The 26770-nt window shown below is 38.2% G+C and overlaps 2 protein-coding genes and 1 long non-coding RNA gene across 6 annotated transcripts; 2 read left to right on the forward strand and 1 right to left on the reverse strand.

Moving 5' to 3' along the window:
• Window positions 1-227: 227 nt before the first annotated feature.
• ddost (dolichyl-diphosphooligosaccharide--protein glycosyltransferase subunit (non-catalytic)) lies at window positions 228-5280 on the forward strand. Its single transcript, XM_007570091.2, has 11 exons — window positions 228-500; window positions 1164-1274; window positions 1359-1445; window positions 1529-1632; window positions 1726-1820; window positions 2155-2248; window positions 3703-3851; window positions 3950-4097; window positions 4176-4296; window positions 4396-4502; window positions 4684-5280. Exons 1-11 carry the CDS (start codon window positions 269-271, stop codon window positions 4831-4833), a joined length of 1398 nt encoding a protein of 465 aa, XP_007570153.1. The 5' UTR covers window positions 228-268; the 3' UTR covers window positions 4834-5280.
• A 578-nt stretch (window positions 5281-5858) lies between these two features.
• On the reverse strand, window positions 5859-6115 carry LOC107838435 (uncharacterized). The gene is made up of 2 exons (XR_001664497.1): window positions 6025-6115; window positions 5859-5931 (listed from the first exon to the last, which is right to left on the reverse strand). It is a non-coding gene; the product is annotated as an uncharacterized LOC107838435 (long non-coding RNA).
• plekhm2 (pleckstrin homology domain containing, family M (with RUN domain) member 2) lies at window positions 5907-26151 on the forward strand. Of its 4 annotated transcripts, XM_007570093.2 has the most exons (21): window positions 5907-6002; window positions 6370-6437; window positions 8477-8583; window positions 10327-10436; window positions 10544-10643; window positions 10778-10865; window positions 10945-11119; window positions 12054-12113; window positions 15981-16251; window positions 16339-17118; window positions 17200-17269; window positions 18241-18331; window positions 18479-18543; window positions 18713-18801; window positions 19363-19495; window positions 19590-19780; window positions 21057-21122; window positions 21211-21370; window positions 21781-21960; window positions 23090-23206; window positions 23653-26151. In XM_007570093.2, the coding sequence occupies exons 2-21, from the start codon at window positions 6378-6380 to the stop codon at window positions 23788-23790; spliced, it is 3051 nt and encodes a 1016-aa protein (XP_007570155.1). In that variant the 5' UTR covers window positions 5907-6002; window positions 6370-6377; the 3' UTR covers window positions 23791-26151. The 4 variants fall into 4 exon arrangements, with proteins under 4 accessions (XP_007570155.1, XP_016536215.1, XP_007570154.1 ...); XM_016680729.1 differs by lacking the exon at window positions 12054-12113 and adding an exon at window positions 11818-11832 and having other exon boundaries at window positions 5914-6437; XM_007570092.2 differs by having other exon boundaries at window positions 5914-6437.
• The last annotated feature ends 619 nt before the right edge of the window (window positions 26152-26770 follow it).

Here is a 26770-nt window from a genome sequence, read left to right on the forward strand (position 1 = left end):
ATTATTTAATTTTATTTTTTTGCTTAGTTCAAGATTAACATGTACAATTTTAACTTATTTCTATAAAATGATGCAACAATAACAGATAATGTTTAATAAATATGGCAATTTAAATTCCTTCTTTCCATATTCCCAAAAAATAACACTAACTTAACTTCATTGGTGGAATGGCTGTCTGGCCCGACGCGTTCCTTCCTGTGATTGGCTGGATGTTGGGGTCAAAGTTGAGTATACCTCCGTTAACGCTGACGTCGACTTGTGTAGCAAAATGGCGGCGTTTACAGCAGTCGGGCAGGCGGACCGGTTCGGTTCTTTATTATCTAAAAAGCGAACCGGAATGAAGACGACAAGGTGCTGGACGCTTTTGGACTGCAGTGTCCTCGTGCTGCTTTCGTTAGCCTCCATGCTGCACTGCGCGAAGGCTGACGGGAAAACGCTGGTGCTGCTGGACAACCTCAACATCAAAGACACCCATTCAATCTTCTTCCGCAGTCTGGCAGGTCAGTGAAACGATGGCATATCTTTACATTTGTAGTTTTAGCGTCATAATCAGAATTAGTCCCACCTGTGTGTGGTTTTAAATCGTTTCCTAGACTATTAGAAAATGCTTGGACAGCTGCTTCCGTCATTCAGCACAGCATGGCTGCTAACCTTTGCCAAACCAGTTTTGGTTGTCACCAAATTCCTCAAAAACACTATTAAATTTCGGTAAAATATGTAATATAACTAAACTCAGACATACTCGTTCAGGGTTAATGTTGAGTGCAACTAAAAAGATTTACTCACAGATAAATCTCAATTTATATCACAAACCATATAATTTACTATGCAGAGTTTCCTGCCAAAAATGAATTGCATAAAGAGATAATCAATACCAGCTGATCAACTAAATATTTTTAATGTTCTTCATTCAAATGCACATAATTAATCCAGCTCTGTTTTTGTTGATGTTTAAAACATTTCCAAAAACAAATGGATAATTCAGAAAGAAAAAAAGTACTACTTGTTATACGTGTGTTACAGTATTTACTTAGAGGAATTTTTATACATTGATTGCTTTTAGCTGCAAAATAATGGTTCAGGGAGATCCAGAGGTCTCCACTAACCTTGATTTATCAAAGGAATACAGAAAAAGGAAAAACAAACATGTTTCATTTTTCCAGATCGTGGATTTGACCTCGCATTCAAGACCGCTGATGACCCCTCTCTGTCCTTGATCAAATATGGGCAGTTCCTCTACGACCATCTAATAATCTTCGCACCGTCAGTCGAAGGTAAATTTCACTTGGCTTTTCATACCTCATGTTAACTTTTTTAAAGTGGTATGTAACATTTATTTTTCTGGTTGCTTTTTGCAGACTTTGGTGGAAATATAAACTTGGAGACAATAACATCCTTCATTGATGGTGGAGGCAACGTCCTGGTCGCTGCAAGTTCAGATATTGGTCAGTCGACATATAAAATATTTACTTTATAATTAATATATACTTGTTGAAATGCAGATTATTCACTAATTTCTGTAATGCAGGGGACCCTCTGAGGGAGCTGGGTAGTGAGTGTGGCATTGAGTTTGATGAGGAAAAAACGGCTGTTATTGACCACCACAACTATGATGTTTCTGATCCTGGAGAGGTAAACGGTTTGGTCTTCACAATATTTATATTGACGTTGCTCCAATCTCGAGGTTCGACTCTCTTATTTTCTGGCTATCATGCATGTTTGCAGCACACCCTGATTGTTGCCGACCCAGAGAACCTGCTTAAAGCTGCCACGATTGTTGGCAAACCAACCGGCAAGCCTGTTCTATTTAAGGGTGTTGGGTAAGTAAAAAAAAATCTAAATGTAGTGTCTGCTTATAAATTAAAGAAATGATTTTAATTGGGTTTGAATGTGCATGACTGTTGGTTGAATAGTTTTTCCTTTCTTTGGTGGATTTTCTTTTTTTTTTTTTATCTCCTCCCTCTCCCCCAATGCACTTGTAAAAAACTTGTAACTAACTTGTCACTTAATTGAACATGTAACTAATTTGTTAGTTTTTGTATTCATTTGGAACTATAACTTTTTTTTTTTAAAAAAAAGAAACAAGACTCTTGCTTAGGAATGTGAAGCTTTAAATGAACGTCTGACTGGAAACCTTGTGATGTATCATTCCAGCATGGTTGCTGACCCAGACAACCCACTCGTCCTCGACATTCTCACTGGTTCTTCAACCTCCTACTCCTATTTCCCTGACAGACCCATTTCTCAGGTAACACCACCTCTCATTGTCTGGTCAGATTTTTTTTTTATTTTTAATTGAGACATTTCCTTAAATCTGAACTTTGCTCAAAAACATTGGATATATAAATCCAATATGATTACCAAGCTGCATCACCTAGAATCTAAACTACATCTAAACGTTGTGGTCCGATTCAAATTGTTTTGCAGATTATTTTCCCACAAACATAATATTCAGGCTCTGATCTCTTGTAATGCTTTCTGAGATTTGTTTGGATAAGTAGAATTAATATTTGACTATTTGTTATTTAATATTTTCAGAATGTAATATAAGAGAAACCTTTGCATAAAGAGGCACCAGTCAGTCTGCAAGAGAGCAGAATCATTATATTTTCCCTTGATGTCCTCAGTTCAGTGATCAGGAGGTAAATTGCCACAAAAACAAAAATTAGCATTTTGTTTTCCACAAATGAATTAAATTATTCAAAACTAAGAACTCCAAGTTTTTAGCAAAAAGCATATACTTACATTTTTTGAAGATAGCAACATTCAGATAAAGGTTAATGATGAATGCTTTGGTGTAGAAATTGGCAGATCCTGATATTCCTTGATTTGCTGTTGGACTCGTCTGCTGACTCTTTTGGATAACTTGCAGGACCGTCTCCTTTGTGTTTTATTTTTTGGAAAAACAAAGTATGGGCAGGTTTGACCTGAAATCGGTGTCAGCCAAGAAGAAACAGATCAGTTAATCAAACAAATGTCATCTAAACACTTTTTACATTAGCATTATAGATGTTTCAAAATGACTACTTTGTGGTCTTAATTCTTGTTACTCCTGTATATGTTGAAGGGCAGACACTAAACGGGGTGCATCAAAGAGTATACATGGCTCTTTGTTTAGACAAGGTTGAACTAGTAAAAACTAGATTTTGATTTTATTTTGTTCTGGTCGACTACAAAAGGAGACATTAGTGCACCCCATTGGATACAAACCAAAAAAATCCTTCTGTATTGTAGCAATGCTACTGATGCCAAACTGCTTATTCTGCTATTGATTCTGGTTTGGTGTCATTTATGGGACTGGAAACTTGATTAAATGAATCATTTGGCAGTTAAAAATGTATTAATTTAACAAACTAGGATCACAGCAGTGTGTGGGACATTCATACACCACCTTGGAATGAAGCCTGGTTGCACTTTTGCAGGGGCAGCATTTTCTTCTTCAGTCTACTATATGATGTTTGGCTTTAGCAGTGACAAGCTTTTCCTGGGTGCAATCAGCGCAGTGCTTCCCACAAACAGTCAACAAAACATTTAATTTCAGTTTTACTTAATAAAATATGCCTTATTTGCTGTTTTATTCTCATCATCAGCCTCTCTTTTAGGTTAAAGCTAATGATTTGAGGAGTGTCATTTGTTGTAGATGGCCTGATATTTTCTGTTAGAAGCTATGGGGTTGTTGAAGGGAGCTTTTTACCTCTGCAGTATCCCCATGCTGTGGGGAAGAACACCCTGCTGATCGCCGGGCTGCAGGCCAGAAACAATGCCAGAGTGGTTTTCAGCGGCTCCCTGGACTTTTTCAGCGACGCCTTCTTCAACTCTGCAGTGCAGAAAGCAAGACCGGGCTCTCAAAGGTACACATCAGTTATTTTTGTTTTGTTGTCGGACATTACTTACATTTTTGGTCTAAAACATAACAAAAACCAACTTTCCTGTTGTCTGGGTTTCCCAGGCACGAACAAACCGGGAACATGGAGCTGGCCATGTCTCTGTCCCGCTGGGTGTTTAAGGAGGCGGGAGTGCTTAGAGTGGGAGCCGTTACCCATCATCCCGTGGGAGAGACGGCTCCTCCTGCAGCGTACACAGTTACTGACCTCGTGGTGAGTTTAACAGCAATCGGTACAGTTTAAGGTTGGCATAAGTGAAGAGCTGTGGATGAGAATACAACCTTCTTTCAGGAATACAGCATCGTCATCGAGATGTTGTCCGAGGGCCGCTGGGTCCCCTTCGACGGCGACGATATTCAGCTCGAGTTTGTGAGGATCGACCCCTTTGTCAGAACTTATCTCAAGAAAAATGGTAAACTAGAACATATTCCATTATATAATGTATTTTTGTTCCATAAATCTGCACATTTTCTGTTGATTTTTACCGGTATGTTTCATGGTGTTTCATCAGGAGGTAAATACAGCGTTCAGTTCAAGTTGCCCGACGTGTACGGAGTCTTCCAGTTCAAGGTGGACTACAACCGACTGGGATACACACATCTCTACTCATCCACTCAGGCAAGCTCAATAAACTTAACCTACCTGGGTTTACACTCATCAAATTACTTGGGATTGCTTCCTCTTTAAGGGAATACGTAACAAAGATTTTATTTAAAGTAATTTTCTGTTGGTTATTTTGGCCATTTATCCATAAAAGATTATTAGGATTTAATTATTCTCTATGACTTGTCCTCTGCAGGTTTCGGTCCGGCCCCTGCAGCACACTCAGTACGAGCGCTTCATTCCCTCAGCCTTTCCATACTACGCCAGCGCCTTCTCCATGATGACAGGACTTTTCATCTTCAGTGTAGTCTTCCTGCACATGAGAGAGAAGGAGAAGTCCGACTAAAGCAAAGACGACAAAAAGTGTGAAATTTTAAATTGCGAGGGGAAGAATTGAAACTGAATGTCCTTATGGCTCAAAGGTGTCATTTTGAGATTTTGACTGTTCATATTTTGTTAAAGGCATGTGGCTGGTGTGTGTGTCTAAAGGGTGCTGGCTGCAATTTAATGCAGTAGTTTTTCTTTCTTTTTTTCTTTTTTTTTTTTCTTTAAAAGATGCATCTTAAAATCTCCCAGAGCCCCGTTTGTTGTGAAGTCAGTCCGCTTATGTATAAAAGTTGCTCCACATTTGGTTAAAATATAAGAAAAAGCAGTTGCAAATCACTTAAGTTTAATCTACTTTCTTCTCAGAAAGTGCACTGAAAATGCCAACAATTCTTTTGTTTTTGAAAAAAAAAAAACTTTTGAAAAAGCTGCAGGTCTCTTTGAAATAAAATAACCACATTCCACTTGACACGAGTTTGTGTTTTTATTACAGAACATACTGTGCCTTTGAAAAAATATCTATACCCATTGAGCTCCTTTTTACATTTTTGTGTCACCTGTTATATGATACCCAAATCCAGTGAAACCAGTTGTCTTTACAAATTGCCATCTCATTATAAAAGAAGAAATGCATCAGTCAGGAAGTTGGAAGCATAGTTATGTTATAATGTTTGGATATCTCATTCATTTCAATTAAATATACTTTATGTCATAGGGAAATATGTCACTTTTAATAATTTCATTAAAAGCCTTGTAGATGCTGATAGTTGTGGGCAGAAAGGACCTACTGTAGTAGACAAGAAGAAAATCATAAAATGTCCCATTTCAAGTTTGCTAGAAGTTATGAAGAGGACAAATAAAGTATTCTGGTGATAGTCTCAAATAAGATCAACACTGAATGTTACAGCTTTAACCATAATCTAAAGTATGCAAATAGAATCCAAATTACATAAAACATATGACCAACCAGAAAGTTATTAGTTCTAATAAAGGGAAGTCCTTCATAATAATGGTATGTTTTTAATGAAGGGAAATGCAGGTCAAGACTTCTTTCTTGCCTTTCGCACAGAAGTCACGTTCAGGTGACGTAACCCTCAGCCGGTTTTGTTTCCGTTCAGACCTTCAGGAGATGTAGAACCTTAGCATGCTGTACGTTTCATTCATCGACTAAATAGGCAAATGCTCCCAAAGGTAACATTTAACAATTTCCCACCTGAGTGACACCGGTTTTATCTAAAGAATGCTGTAAGTTATCTGTTCTGGGACGCCGACAAGTCGCTTATTAGCCTCAAAGAAGAAGAAAGTGTAGGTTTAAGCTAACTCGTAAACATTACTCCGCTAACGCTAAGTTGAAGCGACGCGCAGTTTGACGGGCACGAGCGTAAACATTTTAAACTAGCGAAAGAGTTTCCAGAATTGAAACCACAAGCTGTGTGTTTAGTTTAATGTAAAAATGCAACGGAGGGTTTGTTGAGCAGCTGATGTGGGCGGCGTTAGCTTTAGCAAAAAAAGAGCGTTGCTTTGGGAGAGTCAGCTGACAGCCTTCTGCTGCCAACAGCCCCAGTGATGGACCAACTCAAAGTGAAGGACCGCATATTGGAAAACATCTCGATGTCTGTCAAGAAGGTAAGCTCTAAACAGTCAAGATTTACAATTTTGATGTACTTATAGTAGCAACATCTACTCCACATGCTGGAGTCATTGTAGCTAATATTAGGTCATCTTCTGTTTGCGAAAGAGGGCAACTTTCAAGCTGGAAGGACACCACCAGCTCATAAGGGCCTTGCCCCTGCGGGAATAACTAATCAAAGTGTGAACTAGCTCAAACGAACCCTCGGTTTGACAGCTGAAGCTTTGATTTGAATGTTATAGTTTGTTTTTTTGTCCACGGTCAGCAGTAGTGGCACTAACCCTCCTTGTGCTCGCACACTGCGGCAATGAAGAGTGTAAACAAAGCTGCAATCACTCTACAGATGGATCCGCGACATCTGGATAAAAGATTAGCTCTTTCCTCCTTCTTTTTGTTTATAAGAACATACTCCTTTATGATGACTGTAATGCATGCAGAAATGCGCTTTTCGTCTTTCTGCTGATTTCTTTAAGTGAACGCTCAAAACTTGTACACGTTATTTTTTCTGAGAGTGATCTGATTGTTAGTATTTTTGAAGCGTTGTCTCATTGCAGTGGGATTGGATTAGAAAACTTCTTGGATTGGATTTGAAAGCTTCTTGTTTGGTATTTCACCTAGATAAGCTTTGACTAACGACCACACCTTATCCTAGCAAGGAGCAAAAAATATATATATAGTCAAATTTAAGTGTACTTGCTACTTAATTGCCTTCATTGCCCCTCATATTAATTTGGTGTTTACAAACTGTACCTCTAGCTTTCCAGGTTTACCTTGTGCGGTTTATGTGTCACATGATGCAGTTGATCTTCCCTGCATTTAGAGTTGAAAGGTTACATTGATTTTCTTGATGTCCTGTTGTACTGTCCCTTGTAAAAAATAATCATATCCCTTGCAGCTTTTCAAACTTATTACAAAGTCGTGCAGCTTTGGACTTTCAAAGACCAATCTGCCTCGCAAAATAGCTATCCCTCAGCCAAACTGAATAGAGATTATTTAACAGTTAAGTCTTGCCACATATTCTAAGTTAGCTCTTTACTTGGCCAATCTAATGCATTAACGTGCCTTGATCTAAGCTATTCCTGTGCACTCCAGGATGTATGAACTCCTGCCTTGAATCATTTGCAGGACCTTGTCAAATCAACTCCCCTATTCTTTCTACCACCATGTTTCACAGTGTAAGTTTTTGCAGCAATGGGTATTTGGCGTTTAGGTCAGAGTTATAGTTTGGTTTTCTTATAGGATGTTGATTTTGCACATAGTTTCCTGCCTAGTAATAAGAAAAATAGAACAATATAAAAATAACGGGTACTTTTAGCATCATTCTACTGTAAAAATTAAACATAATTGTGAATGTAAATACAGTATAGCTAATACCTGCATTTGTTATATATCTATTTTTTTTAAAACTTCAGTTGTTTCTTCATCATATGTTGATTCTGATTGATTGATTGATTGATTGATTGATTGATTGATTGAGTTGTTAAAGCAATAAAAAGAGTAAAACATACAAAGGATATTTTTTATATGCACTTTATCTTTCCCTTAACATTCCAACACTCAACTCTGTGTGTATCTAACAGTGGGAGTGTGATCTATCTATGTTTCCTGGGACATAGGGCAGCTAAACTGAACAACAACTTGCTTAACTCTACAATCCACAGACAGCAGTTGGCATTTTGCCTGTTTACTGCTTGTATGAGCGCTTTCAAATACCTCCCTGGATTATGTGCAGGTCAAAGTGATTCCTCTGCTTAGGCCTGCATTTCTTGTTTTAGTTGTTGTCTGGCTGCACAATTGAAATACGCAGTAAGCATCTTTAAAACATCTAATTCATAAAGTTATCATTTAAACCTTGTGCTGCAGGGTTAAAAGGGTACCCACAAAGTCAGTCTTCTGCAGATGACCTATTGTGTAAATTAGCCAACTTTTTAAATCCACTGTATTAGGAAATGCTTGGAATTCCTACTCTGAATGCCTGAAAGACTTACACCTTCTCTCTCTGTAAGAGCAATCTGACCTGCATGTGTCTCTACAGTTACAGAGTTACTTTGCAGCCTGTGAGGATGAAACTCCGGCTATCCGCAATCACGACCGGGTCCTCCAGCGTCTTTGTGAACACCTTGACCATGCTCTGCTGTATGGGTAAGATATTTACTGCAAGATAGCTACAGAATGTTGGAAATGAAGAAACATTACTTTAAATTCTTCGTGCTATTTTGCGTGGATCAGATTTCCCTGATCCACTACATATGTAGTGTCATTCGGTAAATGAGACTTTTAATGCAAAATTGACATTTATAATGAGCTTTTAATGCAACTTGTATGGCAGCTTTCTATTAAAAGTGTCATCATTTACTGAGTGACACTTTATGACAATTCATAAACATTTATGAAGACTGCTTTGTGTTTAAGAGGTGTTATGATATGTTTATGACAATGTCATGTCAGTCTTATGCACACCCCTTCAAATAGTATTACCTGTTCTGCTTCGCATCTAAGGTATTTTAATATTACTAAATACCATGTTTCCAGATTTAAAGACTAATCTTGATTTCTAAATTTACTGAAATAACAGTTTTTGCAATTGTTTTCCCATTTTTAAGTAGCAGCGCTTTTAAAATTGTATTCAAGCTAGATTACAAAACATCAAACCATAGTGTGTAGAATATTATCAGAGGCTTTCAACTTTGAAAGCCTTTCACCTGCCTGCAGTACCATGTAGATTTTAGGGAATTCCCAGGTCTCAGAAAAACATTGACAGACATCAGATCAAACAGCCTCAGACATCAGACATAAAAGAATCACTTTTTTTTTTTGAAAAACCCATCAGACTTCTGTCTCTGAGGCCATTTGATCGAATGTCTGATAAAATTCTTCTGAGGATAACTGAAAATTTACACTGTACTACAGATAATACACTGGCATTGAAATAACATAGTGGTATGGCAATGTAGTTCTCTAATGACTTTACCAAAGCAGGACCAACTATATGTCTGGCACACCGAGAATGACTGCACTGCATGTGTATAATAACTTGTATTTCTTTCTTTCCCACAGTTCTTTGAACACACCGATATGTTAACGTGCATCCATTTGTGTCATGTTTCATCTGATATTGTTTTTTGGTTTTCTGTATTTATGCATAACTTCCTTCCTGTTTCACCACTTCTCTATTAATGAAAAGAGTTGAGTCATGTATTGCTTCTTCAGATTTTGCCTTTTATTACCAGACTTTTGTAAACTTTTACAGTGACCTCAAGTAACACATTTCTAGACTTTTTTTTCAATGTTGTCTTTATTTCTTCTACCACCATCTTGCTTGAATATAGTCATCTAAAGGGTTAGTTTGTATATTTTAAAGTGATGTTATTGGTAATAGTTCTCTTACCTTTAGCAGAAAGACATCATATTACCAGGACCTTGTTGGAAAAGTAAACACATCAACTGAAAACTAAACACGCACTTTATCAATCAACCTTTTCAGCTGATTTAGCAGAGAAGCTTACTGGAAGTCTTCTGGGACATTTTTTAAAGCACCTAAAAAAGCACAGGAGCATAGCATCTTCTGTGCTGAGAAAAACTAATGATTTACTCCATTGGTGGTGCAGCTAGAGCAGACTAACAAGTCACAGTAGGCTTAACTAACCTTAACTCTAAGGTTACTTTATGGTACTTTAAGTACCTTAAAACTGATTAGGTTTATTTACTTATTACTTTAAGGTCTTAAGTCTAAAATTTAAATCTGCAGGAACCCTGATTGGTGCTCTGATCTTCTCAGGTCAATCTGCCTGAGGATGGATATTATTTACACAATATTTTATACATCCTGTCATGTGGTACCTATTTGTGTTAGGCTTTTCCCTTATGAATGTGTTGTTGTTTTAGGCTGCAGGACATATCGTCAGGCTACTGGGTGCTGGTGGTTCACTTCACCAGGAGGGAGGCTGTCCGACAGATAGACGAGCTGCAGCACATAGCCACCAACCTCGGTCGAAGTATGACGTATTTACTGCATTGGGAATTGCATTTGAAATAAAAGGAGACATCATTTATTAGACTGTGAGATGCATTCATTAAAGCAGGCTTCAACTGTTCTGTGCAGGTCGAGCATGGCTGTACCTGGCGTTGAGTGAGAGCTCTTTAGAAAGCTATCTACGCCTCTTCCAAGAGAATCAAGGATTGTTACAGAAGTATTACTTCAAGTATGTTAAGATTTTTTTCTTACTTGCCATTTTAAAAAAATGCATGTGACTGCTGTTGAAGTTTTCTTCTTGGACTTTTACTGTTAACTTCATATGTATTAAATGCCTTAAATCATAATGTCTTTGACTTGTAGAAATGCATTGGTCTGCAGTCACGACCACCTCACTCTGTTCCTTACACTGGTGTCCGGCCTGGAGTTCATTCGCTTTGATCTGGAGCTGGTCAGCGCAAGCTTCATCACAACATTATCATACACTGCAGTCAGCTGTGTGTCCCTAACACGCCATGTTCCTGGTTTAGGATGTGCCCTACCTGGATGTAGCTCCGTACATGCCAGAGTACTACAAACCACACAACCTGCTGGACTTTGAGGAAAGGCTCCCCAGCTCAGACAGCTTGTCTCTGCACTCGTTCACCTCCCTGACCTCCACCAACCTGGAGTGGGACGACAGCGCCATAGCTCCCTCCAGTGAAGGTAGAGCATGCTGTATTTTCTCTACCCACCCTGTTTCTTACTATACGTCTTTACCTAAATTAGTATAGTAAAACCTGGCAATGAGATGGAGACTGGTTTTCAGTTTTGTTCTTTGTTTTCTCTGCTTAAAGTAGGACTGGGCAATATTTAATTCTGCCTTTGGTTAATCTGTCTAAAGAACGTTGTTCCAGAAGTGGTCCTCTATGTCTATGTTCTTTCTGACAGTCTGGCCTTCATGTTTTTCTTGGAGAACAAAGTTTTCTTTCTCATTGTATAGATATTCACTTCTACATTCATTGATGACATTTTAGAGTTTTTCTATATATGCTTTATCATTTTACAGAGTGAATATATGAGGTCAATCATGTGCTCCAAATGTGACAACTAGGAGTGTTTAAGTCATTTGAAGTTGAAATTAATGTGGGGTTGCTTTAATTTTATTCATCACCAGAAATAGTTTTTTTAATAGATTTGGCAGAAATTTTAAACTATTCCTTGGTTTTACTTTTTTAATTAGTTGATTTTTTTTCTGTATTTTTACAATTGGTGTTCTTATATGTTATGTTATGTCATATATATATATATATATGTTATATATATGACAAAAGATGTTAGCTAAACATACAGGCTGTGATGGGCTGTGCTACGATTTCTTCACATGACTGTATTTCATTTCATTTGCGCACCGATGGTGGCAGAATACCTTCACTGTGGTAATTGCAGCGCTCAGCCCCCACAAAGCACCCAGCCAGTTCCCTGTTTTAGTTCCCATTTCTCATTTTTTACCCTCATTGGTTTAGTTGTTTCACATTCCATGTATCATGTTATTTTACTGTTTCTCTGTCATTTATTCAGCCTCATCTGTCTTTTGTTTCTTCAGTCAGACTTTTTCTAATTTTCAATGTTATCCCTTCTTTTCTTTTGTTTTTTTTAGATTATGATTTTGGTGACATGTTCCCCGTGTTGCAGTCATTGCCAAGTGCAAACTGGGAAGGTGGGACAATGGTCAACCCTCCCTTCCTGCTTACTCATTCCATATTTTCTCTCCCTCCTTTATAGCATGAGTTTGAGCACAACTTGGGATTAAATGCATGATGGGAACCTGAACTGTAAAACAGCCACTGATGCAAGATAATGTATCTGAATTTCAAAAAGATGAAGTAAAAAGAAAAAAATAAAGGTTTTTGGTAGTTGGTTCTGAAAAATGTAGTTTTCTGTGATATTTAAGGCAGTATATTTAATGTACTGTGTTTACATCAAAAGCAATTATGTAGTGGCCAGCATCAGATTATTATGATCTGAAACACAACCTTACTGCTGCAAAAATAATGTAGTGATCATCAGTTATTACTATATTGTCAGCTGCTTGATTTTGTAGTTATTTTCAATCATTTATTTGGACAGGATATTTACCCTTGTTGTCCTTCTGCTCTTTAGAGAATAACACTGCGAGTCTACTAAGCTGATATTAGCTGTGATTTTTAGGCAGGCGATTTGCATGAGTGGCCAGCCTGCAGGCTTTGCAGCTTTAAAGACATACCACTCGTTCCTTCCCTACAGAAGCTATAAGCCTTTCAGTGGCAGGTGGGTCCAAAAGTTTCCAAAGCGTTGAACGCTTTAACCAGCTGAAAGGCTGAATACAGCAACTTGTGGGCGAGGAAAGAGAAATTTAATCTGTTTTCAAACACTTGTTAAAACCTTGTTATACCTTAACTCAGATTAAAAAAATAATAATTTGACAGTAATATCTTTTAAACGATTGATCATATTTATAAAAAAAGCACATTATTTTGTGATGTTTATTGGATTAATGATGCAGTTGAAACTATAGATTTACATAAATTTATATAAATACAATTATTCCTTTACCTTTTGACATCAACTCACTCTTCATAGTTTAAGTTAATTAGTATTACCTAAACTACATAAGAAGGAGATTATTATTTCTGAGAATTTTGCATTATTTTCTTCAAATTCTGAAGTTTACATACACTACAATTACTGTGCCTTTTAAATAACTCGGTGCAACTTATCATGATTTTGTGAGATGAATGTGTGTTTCATGTTTTGTTCTGGAGCAAATCAGCTCCAGAACAAAACATGAAACTTTGTGAAGATGCATAAGCTGCTTATAGAAAGAAAGAAAACATCTTTAACTACAAAGTCAACATAAATAGCCAGATTACAATTTTTAGAAACATGTCCCGTGGTCTGTTGCAATTAAACTTTTTACAAAGATTCAAAAACCATTGTTACATTTGGAGAGATAAGGGGATGAAAGCAACATCCCACCTGTGAAACACACTAAAACATTTCAGGAAGAAAAAACTAGATATTGGGGGTCAACCAGGAAGTTAAAGCTTGGGCTCAAATAAGTCTTCCAAGTGGAAATTTGTTATAAGGCGGCTGAAGGATAAAGTCAGTGTTTAGGAATCGACATCACAAAGTCCTGATCTTCGATCCCTGTGCAACTAAGGTGTCCTACAAACCTGACTCTGTAACGCCAAAGCCCAGTTAACTATTGTGAGAAATTTGTGGAAAGATCACCAGATTATGTGACTCAAGTCTAAAGGCAACTCCATCAAATACAAAGGAAATGTAAGTAAACTTCTAAATTTGAAGAAAGTTAATAGATATTACCAAAACACCCATGGCAACACTCCAAAATGTTGTTGTTGTTACTATTATTACTATCTTCATAGGTACATATTTTTTATGTTATTTCCTAAAAGATACAACATTGCCAATATTGAAAACCCTCTTTATGCTCTTCAGCAGATTTTATAGTTGTTTGACTGGGATGTTCCTTTTATTGCTATATTTTATGCAGACTAAGTAATAAATCAACTTTGCGACAGATTGAGATAAAAAGTTGTCCCATTCAGTTAAAACACATTTTATTAGATGAGGAGAGATGTTCCTTTGGCGATGCCTATGAAACCTAAGAGTAAAATAAATACAAACACGTTTATATTATTTCATACATTTGTCATCATACTTATTCAAATGTCAGAAATCAAAATGGAAAAAAGTGAAACAAACTGTGTTCATGCGCAGTAAAGTGGATCATTAATCTGGGAATTTGTTGCTGGGTGGGTTACCTGTCTGTCATGTTCTGCATGTGTTGCTTATTTGGGGAACTGTCTCATTCAAGCTTACTCTGCGTAACTGTTGATGGCAGTAGGAAAGCCTGAAGCAGCTGGTACTCACCTTGTCCTTTCTAGGCTTCTGTTTTTACCGTGTATCTGTCTGTGTTGCATATTATGGTGTATCTTTTTCCTGTTGATGTGTTTCACTGGCCTAGGTTCAGCTAAGCTCTAGTGTTGGTTGAAAATCAGCCAATCAGCTTTAGCTCAGTGTTCAGTACAAGTGACTTATTTGAAATATTTAAGATTACACTTTAGGTTCTCAAATTGCTTGAGAATAAGCAGTTATTTGTCCGCTTCTGTCCTTGCCTTTTAGCTGTAGCTGCTGCAGTAACACTGCTGGACCTGGGCCTGTGACTCTGCAAAGAAACCCGCTGCCTGATATTTCTCATATTGTGTGGTGCCTTTGTTTTTTTTAACCCTTAAAAAATTCAGACTGCTTTGCCCTAACACTGGCTATTTCTATGCTAATGAGGAAATGCACAGTATTTCTTTACACTTGTTTGGTTGGTCAGCATTGCAACACTGCAAAAACACACAAAAGAAATTAAAATCACAATTTCTTGTAAATACGGTGCTGGTGAGAAGTTTATATACATCTGACTTGGAGGTAAATCTCCTGAGTTGGTAAAAGCGTTACCAACTGAATGCTTTTTTTTTTTCAGTTGGGAACTGAAAAAAATAATAATACTATTCAACAAACAAATTCTTTGACTTGGCAGTAATGAATAATTATATGCACTTATTTGAAATTGTTGATTTTTCGAGTCCACATAAGCTCAAATGCAAAAAGAAATGTATATATATGTCTTCCTGCTGGATGCTTTCTGTGCAACCCTGCATAGGTTGCAGAGAAAGCACATCATTCATGAGCCATCAACAAGCTTCTGATAAAATTGTGGCTGGATATTGGACCTGTGTTATTACCAGAAATGTTACCTTTTTTAAATTGACTGATTTACCGACAGGGACTTAGCTTTTAAATATATTAAACAAATTTGCCCTTCCATAGACTTAATCTTGCATGGACTGGTTTTATTATTTTCACAAACAGTTTTGAAGCCAGTTGGTATTCATGGTTTTGTCCAAGTTTCCAACATCAAGCTGTTGGTTTGATGGTAGGGCTGTCATGATACGGTTTATTCTTTTTCCGATACAATATTAATATGGCAGCTTTGACTATTGGCTGATACAGATATTGACTCAATACGTTATCAGCACGAACCATACATACATTTATTACTTATTTTGTAGAGTGGGATGTTAGAAAAGGCTTGATTAAGTGATACTACTCGAACGCTTCTATCAGCGTCCTTATATCGGAGATTTTAAATTTCCAGAATATGATTAAACTTGAGTTCTGTGCCAAACAACTCAACCAGTTTAAACAAATGATCAACTCTGCCTCTGAAAATTCTGCTGGAAGCTTGTTGATGGCTACAAAAATGTGTTCTTTTGCTGCAACTTTCAACATGTTTTGCCATGTACTGTAAATTCAAACGTGTGAAGACATCACAGCTCAAATATTCTTTTAATAAGTGTAATAAAGTTTTCATTGGCACTGTAACTTTTGTCAACAAGCCAATTGACATAAACTCTGCTGCCACCAATGCAGAAGAGGCAGTCTGTGTATTTCCTTTACTCTTTAGATATAAACCTGGACAACAGCTGCATTTGCATTTACTCAGTTATCTTTTTGCGGCTCTTGACAATAGAGGGTGACTTGACCGACCAGGCCAGCTGCCCACGGTCGGCTGGCTCTGATCCCCAGACGGTCGTCAGTGACACAGTAGTTGTCACGAGCACAGCGGTGGGGAAAACGGCCGCTCGCCTTTCCCCGAGCAGCCCCACATCTCGACACAACCCGTTCAACGAGGACTCTGACACAAACACCTCGGCGGACGTCACACCAGTTCACGCAGCCAGCCGTCGCAACACCACCGAAGATGAGACCGAGGTCAACGGCAATGAGCTTGAAGTCATCAGGTACCGAGTGTTTTAGGGTCTTACCTTTAAGAAGCATCTTCTGCTTAAGCCTGAAGCCAAATTGACAATCTTCATTATCTGTCCTAGAATGGCTAAGCGGAAGAAGCCAGCCAAGAAGCGACGTGGCAGGGGATCTACGGATTCCAGCAGCAGCATCCATACCTCGCTCTCCTCTGAACACGTGGAGATTGTGAACCACAACACATCGCAAGAAGTTGACTCGATAAGCTCCACTGTAGCACTACTGGACAGTGAAGGAGAGCAGAACAGGAGCAGGGTGGGGTCTGCGATTGTAGAGGAAGGGGGCGAAGAAGGGGTGGAAGGCTTGCTTCGGCTCCCAGAGATGACAGACACCTCCATGGACACCGTGGGACAACCCCTCCGTGATGTCATGGAGCGGCTCAATGGGTCCTGGGTGCCCCCCGAGGAACAGGAGGACAAAAACAATCAAAGCTGTGATCAGAGCTCCCAGCCTCCGGTGCAGCAGCCCTTTCGCAACGATTCCGAAGGAAAACCTCCTGACCCAACTCCACGAGAGACGTTTGACTCCTCTTTGGCCGACAGACCAGACCGCCTGCAGACCTCTCCTGTGTCTGCGGACCTATGCTGCGTTACCACCGGCAGTCCAGATTCTGCTGACACAAGTGGTGGCCACAATGACTCTACAGAGCAAAGCCAGTCACAGACTCTTTCAGGTAGCCTTGAAGATGAGGAAGAAGCAGAAGAGCCAGCAGGACGGAAGCCCCACATGAAGGACGAGGAAGAGACGGTAGAGGGAGATTCAGCAGGCAGAACATCTGAAACCGAGGAAACGGAGCAACAGGAGAAACTCAGTCCTTCTGAGATTTCTCACCCAGCAGAGTTCAAGTAAGAAGTCAAGATATGACCAGATATTTGTTCTGGTGCTGCTTCTCATTGCAAGTCTAATCCTCTTCAACCACGTTGCAGGGTGGACAACAATCACCTGCTTCTTCTCATGATCCATGTGTTCAGAGAGAACGAGGAGCAACTTTTCAGAGTGAGGATGGAAGAAGCTTTTTTTTTTCTTTTTCAAACTTTTTCTAAACCTCAAGAGAGTCACGTCTTCTCAGTTTATTGTTGAATAATCAGATTAACAGATTGATTTGGCATCACAAATTAAATGTGTAGAGAACAAAAATTCCACTGTGTCCCTTTAAGAAAGTTGAAACTTTTGATGTTATTATATCCTCTTAGACAATGAAACAATCTTCCTTTGGAAATGTTGCAAGGCCCAGTTAGTCAATGCCTTTTACAACCCTTCCTTGTAGACTGACAAATTACAAAAGTTCACTCTTTTTCACCTATGAGGTGCCTTTAATAAGGGTGTCTGTACATCCTACAGTCTTAAATTCATTCATCTAAAAGTAAGGCTTTAAAATGTCTTAAAATCATTTAAAAAATAAGTAAGTTGGTCTTTAATATGTTAATCATAGGTCTTAAATTTTGCTTTGACTATTTCATTTCATATATTCAATGCATTTTTTTCTCTAGACTTTTCTGTCAGGGAAAATCTTCATAGCGCTCTGTCACATGAGACAATTGAGGCTGCCAGCGATTACCTGCTAATACCCTTCCTAGCTAGCTAGCTTATATGCGTCTGTCGTGGCTAGGTTCAAATGCATCTCCTGGATGACATTCACACTTCTTCTGTGGAGATGTAGGTCTTAAATTTAATCCAAATTGGTCTTGAAGATATCTTAAAAAGTTTTAAATTTGACTTGGTGAAACCTGCAGGAACCCTGTTTAAACATTCTAACTTTGCCACATTTGCTTTTAAAGCTTCTCAAAAAGCAGGAAGAACAATCTGCCTGTGAGGACTACCTCTGTGTATGAAAACTGTCTGCTTTCCTCCACATTATAAAAATGTCTCAGTAAATCCTCCATGGAGATGCTCACAATAGTAAATGCTTCATTGGAGACAAATAAAATCCCTAAGGATTTCTCTGTCATTTATTTTGTGTTTTCCAGATGTTGAGAATGAGTACAGGTCACATGGAGGGAGACCTGCAGCCTCTTTATCTGCTGCTGACTGACTGTTACATCTACTTACTAAGAAAAGGTGAGTAAATAATCAGCCAGTACCGCTGACTCTGGTCTGCAAAACTGACACCAGCCCTATGTCATGTGTGCTGCACAGAGTTTTGTTCATGGATCATCTATTCTGTAATTCATTTGGCGTACATTAATAACTGCCTGTTATTTCTAGGAGCAGCTGAAAAACCCTACACAGTAGAAGATGCTGTTTCCTATAACGAGCTCGACTATCTCTCTGTAAGTCATCTGCACCTCACAAGTTTATTTCATTTTTTCTAGATGGGCATCTCTACATTTATATATTTTTCTGCTTTTGTATTACTGCTAATACAATGATTGACAGTGACAAAACAGGAGACTTACTTAATATGCTTTAAACAAGATAGATCTCATTTTTTCTCCTTAGGTGGGCCTTGACCAACAGACAATAACGCTGGTTTGCACCAACAGAAGAAGGAAGTTCCTGTTGGATACAGCTGATGGCTCTCTGACTGTGTAAATTCACTTATATTGGTTTTTATTAATATTCTTGACTTATACGTTCTCTTTGTGTATTCAAAGAGGTGGCAAATGCACAGCTTTCATCCTGTTCCTTTTTGGACAGATATTTACACCAATGTCTCATTTACAAGAGAGATCTGTCACAAAAACATAAAGATAACAATACAATCTACTAAACACTTATGCATTCCCTAACCAGCTTGTGTTTAAGTTTGAAAGCATTTTATCTTGAACACAACCAATTGTGTCAACGTTTCAACTACCTCATCCAAACCGTGACCCTTAAATGAAAGGAGATAAAGTATAAAGCTTAGAAACCACCAAGTCACGAGCCGGTCGCTTTTTTTGAAACTGCTGGAACATCAGTGTGACCCTATAGAGACGTTTCTGATGTGGGAGATCACAAACATTTCTCCATTCATCGTTCCCTCTTTTCTGACTTGTCTCCTACTTCCTGCCACTGAAAAACATTCATCTTGGAAAAGTGTTGGTTTCCTTCTCACTGAGTGATTGCCTATCCACTGCCATCCAACCTCCTTTCTCCTTCATTTTTAGCTGGTTCCTGTCGGTGCTGAAGTCCGCCATGGTCCAGGGTTGTCGAGAGCCTCCATATCCAGCTGTTCTGACAGATGCCACCATGGAAAAACTGGCCTTGAATAAGTTTGTCTCTCAGGAGAGTCATTGTGAGGTAGAATGTTGTTACAACTATTTTATGCTGTAGCAGCTTTCGACAACCAAACCTTCCAAACATCTTTATTCCATTTGTTGCATATTATTCGCAGGTATCTGAAGTGTCTATCCAGCTTTATTCACTGGTTCACTGGGAGGACCCAATGGATATGACCATGTCTCCCCAAGGAGGCACACCCACCTCTGGGGTCCCTTCTAGTATCAAAGAAGGTTCTCTGCAGTACAGGTCTGGGATCACGTACCTCGGTAAAGAGATGTGGAAGAGCTGCTACGTCATCCTCAGGTACAGACCGTATTCATGCTCATATTTTCCTTTTCAAACTCGCCTGCAGTTGTTTTTAAGCTGAATAGCTGAATCTTTGTCTCCTCTGACCAAAACTAGAGTTCTCTAAAATTGCACTTATGAGATTTTTCATCTCCTTCTACTGGAAAGATGAGCTTAAGTTGCCATCCAACCATGATTTTCTCCATTCCTGTTTGAATCTAATTCTTGTTTTGGCTGTGGCTATGGGCAAGATTTCAAAACAGTAGTTAACTTGTTTTTTTTTTTTTTTTTCAAGTTCCCGAATAAACAGACATCTTTGTTACTTAAATGGCATGTTTTCATGTCTTATTTTAAAGTGTGACTAAAGAAAATGTGACATTTCATATTCCTACCTCTGAGGAGCAGGAAGTTCTAAATTACAGATTGAAATTCCTACATAACCTCATCAAGTAAAGTGTGATTTTAAGTGATTGGGCTATTTTTATATAATTTAATTTTGCCACCAATAACCATTTTTTTGGCTTTTGCTATTGCTGGATTTCTCTCCACTGATTAAATGTACTCAAAATAAGATTTATTTTACTCATATTAAAGCTGCAGTAACTTTTATAAACAATATACACTTCCATACTTGTTACCATGTTGTGATAGATAATATGCGAAAAAACCCAACTCCTGCATCTCCTCTCTGTGCTAATATCACCATCTACAGAAATGCACTGCTCTTGGCCAAAAACAACCAATCAGAGCCAGAAGGAGGGTCTTTGTGCTGTCAATCAAGCTCGTAGTTTCACTCCTCAGCATGCTTATGGAAGAGAAACACGTTACAGTTAGAGAAAAACTATTTATCCCCTGTCGTTGGTGGTTATGCTAACTAGGCTGAGCATTGATGACAGGGAACTAGCTGTAGCGTAGCAGAGAGAAGTAGTGTGAACAGCATTATTGACAGCACTAAGACCCTCCTCCTGGCTCTGATTTCTGTTTTTGACCTAGAGCGGTGAATTTCTGCAGATGTCTGAAGGGAAGCAGAGGAGCTTGATTTTTTTTTTCTTCCACAGATTAACAAAAATATTGCTTATTAAAGTTACATACTGCACCTTTAAGGCTTTTTGCACATTAAAGAGGGGTACTATTGATAGAGAGTGGTGCTGGATTATTTGAACAGGTTTTATTACACAACATAATTTCTTGTATAATTTTTTTTTTTTCGTGTTTTGGTGAAAATATCAATCTGACAGTCTGTCCAAATGTCATCCGGTATATGAAGCTAAGTGTTTGTTCTCTCTTCGTGCAGCAAAGGGGTTCTGTACTTGTATGCAGAGAGGACAGATGTGACCCCCCTGATGTCCGTCACCATGGGGTAAGTCTCAGAAAGCTCAACTTTCAGATTGAAACCATTGTCCTCTGAGGCCCGCTTCCTGTTTTGACGCCTCTTTGTGTGTTATCAGAGGGGAACACTGTGGAGGGTGCCGTCGCTCCAACAACACAGAGCGTCCCCACGCCTTCCAGGTCATCTTGACAGAGCGCCCCCCTCTGGTACTCAGTGCCAACAATGAGCAGGACATGGCCGAATGGATGCAGCTTCTCTGTCAGTCTGTTTCCAAAGGGGTAAGTGGAGAAAGTTGGTATAATGCACCGTTGATGTTACAAATTTTGCATCCATTGCTTTTAAGTTAGATATTTCTATGGATAAACTTAGGAATGGTGGAAAAATAACCTTATTATGGACAGGAATTATTGAATGTTTGTGAAATATTGAATGTTTGTACAAATTTCACCTGTATCAGACATTATAAGTTTCTGATTTTCTTCAGCTGCCTTGCTAAATAGGGTATTTCGAAAATATTTGTCCCTTTTCTATATTCTTATAAAGAGCTTTTTAAACCTTGTACTCTTGTTTTCTTCCATTAAACATTTTCATTTGCTTCTGTTTTTATTTTGATACACTAGACATTATTTTGGTTGCATGATTTCCTGTTAAATATGGACCTATGTAAACTACAACCCCTTTACCCCAGGTTATCCCTCAGGGTGTGGCCCCCACCCCGTGTATCCCATGTTGCCTGGTGGTGACGGACAAGAGGCTGCTAACTTGTCACCAGGATTGTCAGACGAGCTTTTTCCGTTCGCTGGGCAGTGTCGATATCTGTGATGTGACCACTGTGAGCTTGGAGTCCGACAAGGAATACTGTGTTATAGTGAGTGATCTTCTGTTTTCCTTTGTCTGCGATTGGTACGTCAGAAAATGTCAGTGTGTGTTTTATTAATACTTTAGGTAACGGCTGTTTCCACTGTCAAGTGTTCTTCCCCTGTCATATTAATTTCTTTTACAGAATAAATAAGGACTGTGAGTGACACTTCATTTAAACAGTTTCTATGGTAACCATATTTACTTGAGTTATCAGAAAATAGAGCAGTCAATAATCAATTCCTTTGTATTCAAATATCGGTTTAGATTTTCTACATGCTTGATGCTTATTGAGTTTACAGGGTTCTTACAAAGGTCCTGAATTGTCTGGATCTTTCTTTGACGATTTTCCAGGACTTGAAAATGAAGTGGAATATGGAAAAGTGTTTTGTTTTTTAAGGCAAAACATCTAATAATGTTTATTATGTGCACACTGTGGATTTACATTCATTTGTAACAAATTGACATTCTTCAGCTTCTATTTGCCACATCAAACCTTTATTTTTGGTTTTGTAACTTCGCCACTGAATTTGCACTCAGTCATGAAGGAAAAAGGGCAATTACATTATTTTTAGGTCTTCAGATAACTTCTGATTCAGGCTCAACTTGTCCTATGATCCTTCGGCTATGGCTTTTTAAAATGCCAATTAATACCAATTAACATACTAAGACTGGTACAGTAAAGACACCAAGGTTCTCAAATTGTGCTTTAAATAATTTCCGTCTAACATGATATCCCAATCCATAACTGATAAATAAAAACGTTACAGATTTTGAAATAAAGCTTGAACTCGACCATGCAATGGTGCTAATCAACCAAACGGGTTGAGATTAACTTGTTCTCATGATTTAGATGAGTAGTATTTTTTTTATTTTTTACTTGTATGGCATGTTTTCTCATCTAGGGAAAATTGGACGTCCTGTGTTGTTTTTCCCACTGATCAAAAATACCCAAATTAAAGATCAGATGTTTTGATGTTTCAAAATTTGTTTCTGGAAAATGAATTCATTTGAAAGGATCTTTTCAAGCTGTGACAATAACTGTGGAATTGTTTCTTGTCCTTGTGTTGCTTTTTCCTGATGAAAATCTTCCCCCTGGACTTTTTCCTGTGCTGTAACATCGGCTTGTGCTTCTACAGGAGTTTGCAGCGGATCGAACTCAGTTCCTCCCTCCATGGGTGTTATACTTCAGCGGTTGTGAAGAGAGGGATCGGCTTCTAGATGCATTAAACAAGACGTGGAAAGACATTTTTCAGGTCAGAATGAACTGTCAACCTTGTTCTTGACAGGATAAAATCAACATGTAGTGGTTTTACAATTTCAGCATTGGTTATTTAGAAAAAAGAGTTTAGAAGATAGCTTATCAGGGCTTCCTTCAGAAAACTTGCTAAGTCCGTTGGTAGGGCTGCTTGGCAACTTCACCAACAGCCAAGATGACAGGAAATGTAAAAATATGACTTAATAACTATGTTACTGGAAGATATTATTGATAATACTTAAACACCAGCTATGGATTTTAAGAAAAATGCAAAAACAAATAAAATTTCTTTAACAATTTCCTTTTTTGTTTGTTTTTTGCACTTCAGTTAAGCCTAGCTGCCCGCCAGGCTTAACTTTCTATAACATTATGTAAAAGGAGCGTTATATAATGTTCTCTTGCGCGGTGTAGTTAAAGCGTTTTGCCTGTTGTCGTCATAAACAGGTTGACCTCCCCCACCGAGAGCTGTTGGACCCGCTGGTGCAGAAGCGCTGCGGCGAGGCCCTGGAGCTGATGAAGAGTGCCTGGCAGAGGGCAGACAGCCTGGCTCGAGGCAGAGCCCAGCGGGAACCCTGGTGCTGACACACACACACACACATATCCACGCAATCATCTGTGTGTGCTTCCCTGGTACGACACAGTCCAATGGAGGGTTTCGTGTTAGAATACTCAGAAGTAACATTCTGGTCCATCAGACATGCAGAGGTCATTTTACTGAAGCCAAGTTTCAGAGCTGCTTTCATTTACAACATCTAATGCTAAAGTTGTGGTGCATGTGCACACAGAGATATCGATTCGACTGAAACGGCTACATTTAGCAGAAACGGTGAAGGTTTGTTGTCGTAAACCTCTAACCTGTAACTCTGAAGATTTAGGTACATCTAAAGCATGATGAGAATCGGCAGCTAGGAAGTTTTATTTTATATTTCTGCCAATCTGAGTGCTTCATATTACACACATCTGGATGGATTCACAATTTTATCCTGTGCACAAAAAAATGCTTAGAAAACTCACCGCTTGCGTAACGCACACAACTGTGTGGATTTGAAGGTTTTTTTACACTGATGCTAATGCTAACATTTAAACCGTGTCCTGATAAAGCTGACCTGAAGTGCAAACGTACAACACGTTACGGTTTCGGTGCACGGTCGCTGACGCTGGTCTGATATTCAGATTAGCTGTGAGCGAGAGTACACACCTTCACAAGGAGTTATTCTCACATTAACGTTATACAGGACTCTGTGGGAATGAAGATCTGAAGTAGATCTTGTTATTTTACGTAAATCAAGCACTCTGGGAAACACACTCATGCCTGAAATTTGTTGTTCTAGAAGTTGAAATGTTTCCACCTAAATTTGCCTTTTTTCCACCGTGTGGAGACAGATGTCATCTGCACATTATTTTTGCTCTTTTTCTTTTCTTTTTCTTTTTTTTTTAGTTCTAGGTTTATTTTTTTCTCTTTCCAGAGGTATTGGGGGAGGAGCATTCAGATGAATTATTTAAATTTAGTTTAGTTGGGATTTTTCTGACGTTTGCCTCTATTTATATAAGTGTTGCAGTCTGTTTGAATCATATTTCACAGAATAATGTGTTTTTTGACCAGACTTCTTCATTTGATTTTTGTATCAAGTGTTGATAACATTGAACTTTTATTTATAAGTTTAACATTATTCTCACTGCAATGCATGATTTCTAAGGAAATTCTCACTTTTTCTGATTACTTTTTTTTTAATCTTATACTAAGGTTTGGCAGAACATAAAAATGACAAAGATTTTAATCTCAACACAATAAAATATTGGCCGTCATTAAAACATGAATTTAATGTTTTTCTTGTGTTGACAATTTTGCCTTTTATCATCTGTAATGGGTGAATTGACTAACTTCAACTAAATGAATCCTTTTGACATTTTAAACAGATGCCTTATCGAGTATATTTGCGTTCAGATCACTGAAATTTACATTTTGTTTTCATTTTATATCAGATGTTCACTTCTTTCAATAAAATTTTACGTTAAACAGGCACTTGGATGTGAATCCTAAATACTCTAGACAGATTTTGAAGAACTTCCACCAAATGTTGCATTTTAGGCTAAACAAGCTTCATCAGAAGTGCTGTTTTTATATAACTCTTATCTCTGTGGTTAAATATGCACTGCATTAAAATGCCTCATAGCCATATACATACATGTGTACATCTTGAACAATTTACACTGTGTTACTCCTGTGTCAGCATTAAACCTTTCTAAGTGCCATTTGGTCTTGCTTTTTTTTTTCTTTTTTTTTCTTGGTAACAAAGAAATCTCAGGTGAAAAAAGGTTCCAGAACCTTCAGAATCACCTTGTGTGTTTTTGTTTTGCTCCAGCGTCTCTCGAATCTCAGTGCAGCATTTTATAAATCGCCCTTTTCTTCGAGCTTTGGGACATTGCAGCGCTCAATGCAGCATTATGAAGTTATTTTTGCACACACACACGGGGAGGAACATGTGGATAAGGTTTTATGAACGGTTTTGCTCTTTGCTAGAAAAATAGAGTACGAATTCCTAAAGCATCCACTGATTTGGGAGCGTAAAGTTGGAGATGTTGTTTCTTCTGTGCTTTGAATTGTGCCTGTGGACTGTATATGAAGAAAAAGTCAAGGAAGTGTTCTTGATTGTTTGAAATTTAGGAAATTGCTGGTCAATGATGGATAATACCTTGTAAACGATGTACTGTCTCAGAGTTTTTCTGTTTTTCCTGTTTGTTTAAATGCACATTGCATGGAGTATTTGTATTATTCATTGGATTTATTGAAATGTAAATATAGCACTAATAATAATAATAATAGTCTGTTAAGTCCCACTTAAACATATGCATGTTCTGAAAGTTTTATATTGTTCTGAATCACAGAGAATGTACAAACAGAGCTTTGGAAAATCCAACTAAATAAACTGCAAAAAAAGTTGACTCCTGCGGTGACTCTTTTTGGGTTTTAAGGATTCTCGCTTTTGGCTTCAACACTTGCAAATATAATCAAGGATGAAAGCTGCGGCAGTCATGTTAGAGCAGGACCAGAGACTTCACAAGTTACTGCAGCTCAGTCGAAATGTTTTCTTTTTTTTTAAGTTAAATGCAACATTGTAACTTGAAATTACACTGTAGCACACAAAGCAGAAGCTCCCTATCTTTAGGGCAACAGGACTTTGAGTTTGTTATTTTATGCCCTTAAAAGATGAACTTGCACTCTCTATCGGTTCAGCATGTTTTGTTGAAGCATACCTTGTAATTATGTTTTCGGTTTTTACTCAGAACCTGAAACTTTGAAGTGTGAATGGAAGGCAATCAACAGAAAAGGTTAAATCCTACGTTGTCATCTTGCATTTAAAACATGGTGATAGCTGCAGTAAAAAGAAAAAAAAAAGATTATGTTCACTTCTGACATTCAACATCTCAGTGGATCTTTCTCATGCCGCTGCAGTGGATGGACAAACAATAGTCATATATATGTACCGTATATATACTGTTAGCACTACGTTATTAGTAGATTTCACTGTTTGTTTTACTCAGAACAATAACACTGTGAAAT

The sequence above is a fragment of the Poecilia formosa genome, unplaced genomic scaffold (assembly GCF_000485575.1).
Source record: "Poecilia formosa unplaced genomic scaffold, Poecilia_formosa-5.1.2 Scaffold255, whole genome shotgun sequence".
Taxonomy (NCBI): domain Eukaryota; kingdom Metazoa; phylum Chordata; class Actinopteri; order Cyprinodontiformes; family Poeciliidae; genus Poecilia; species Poecilia formosa.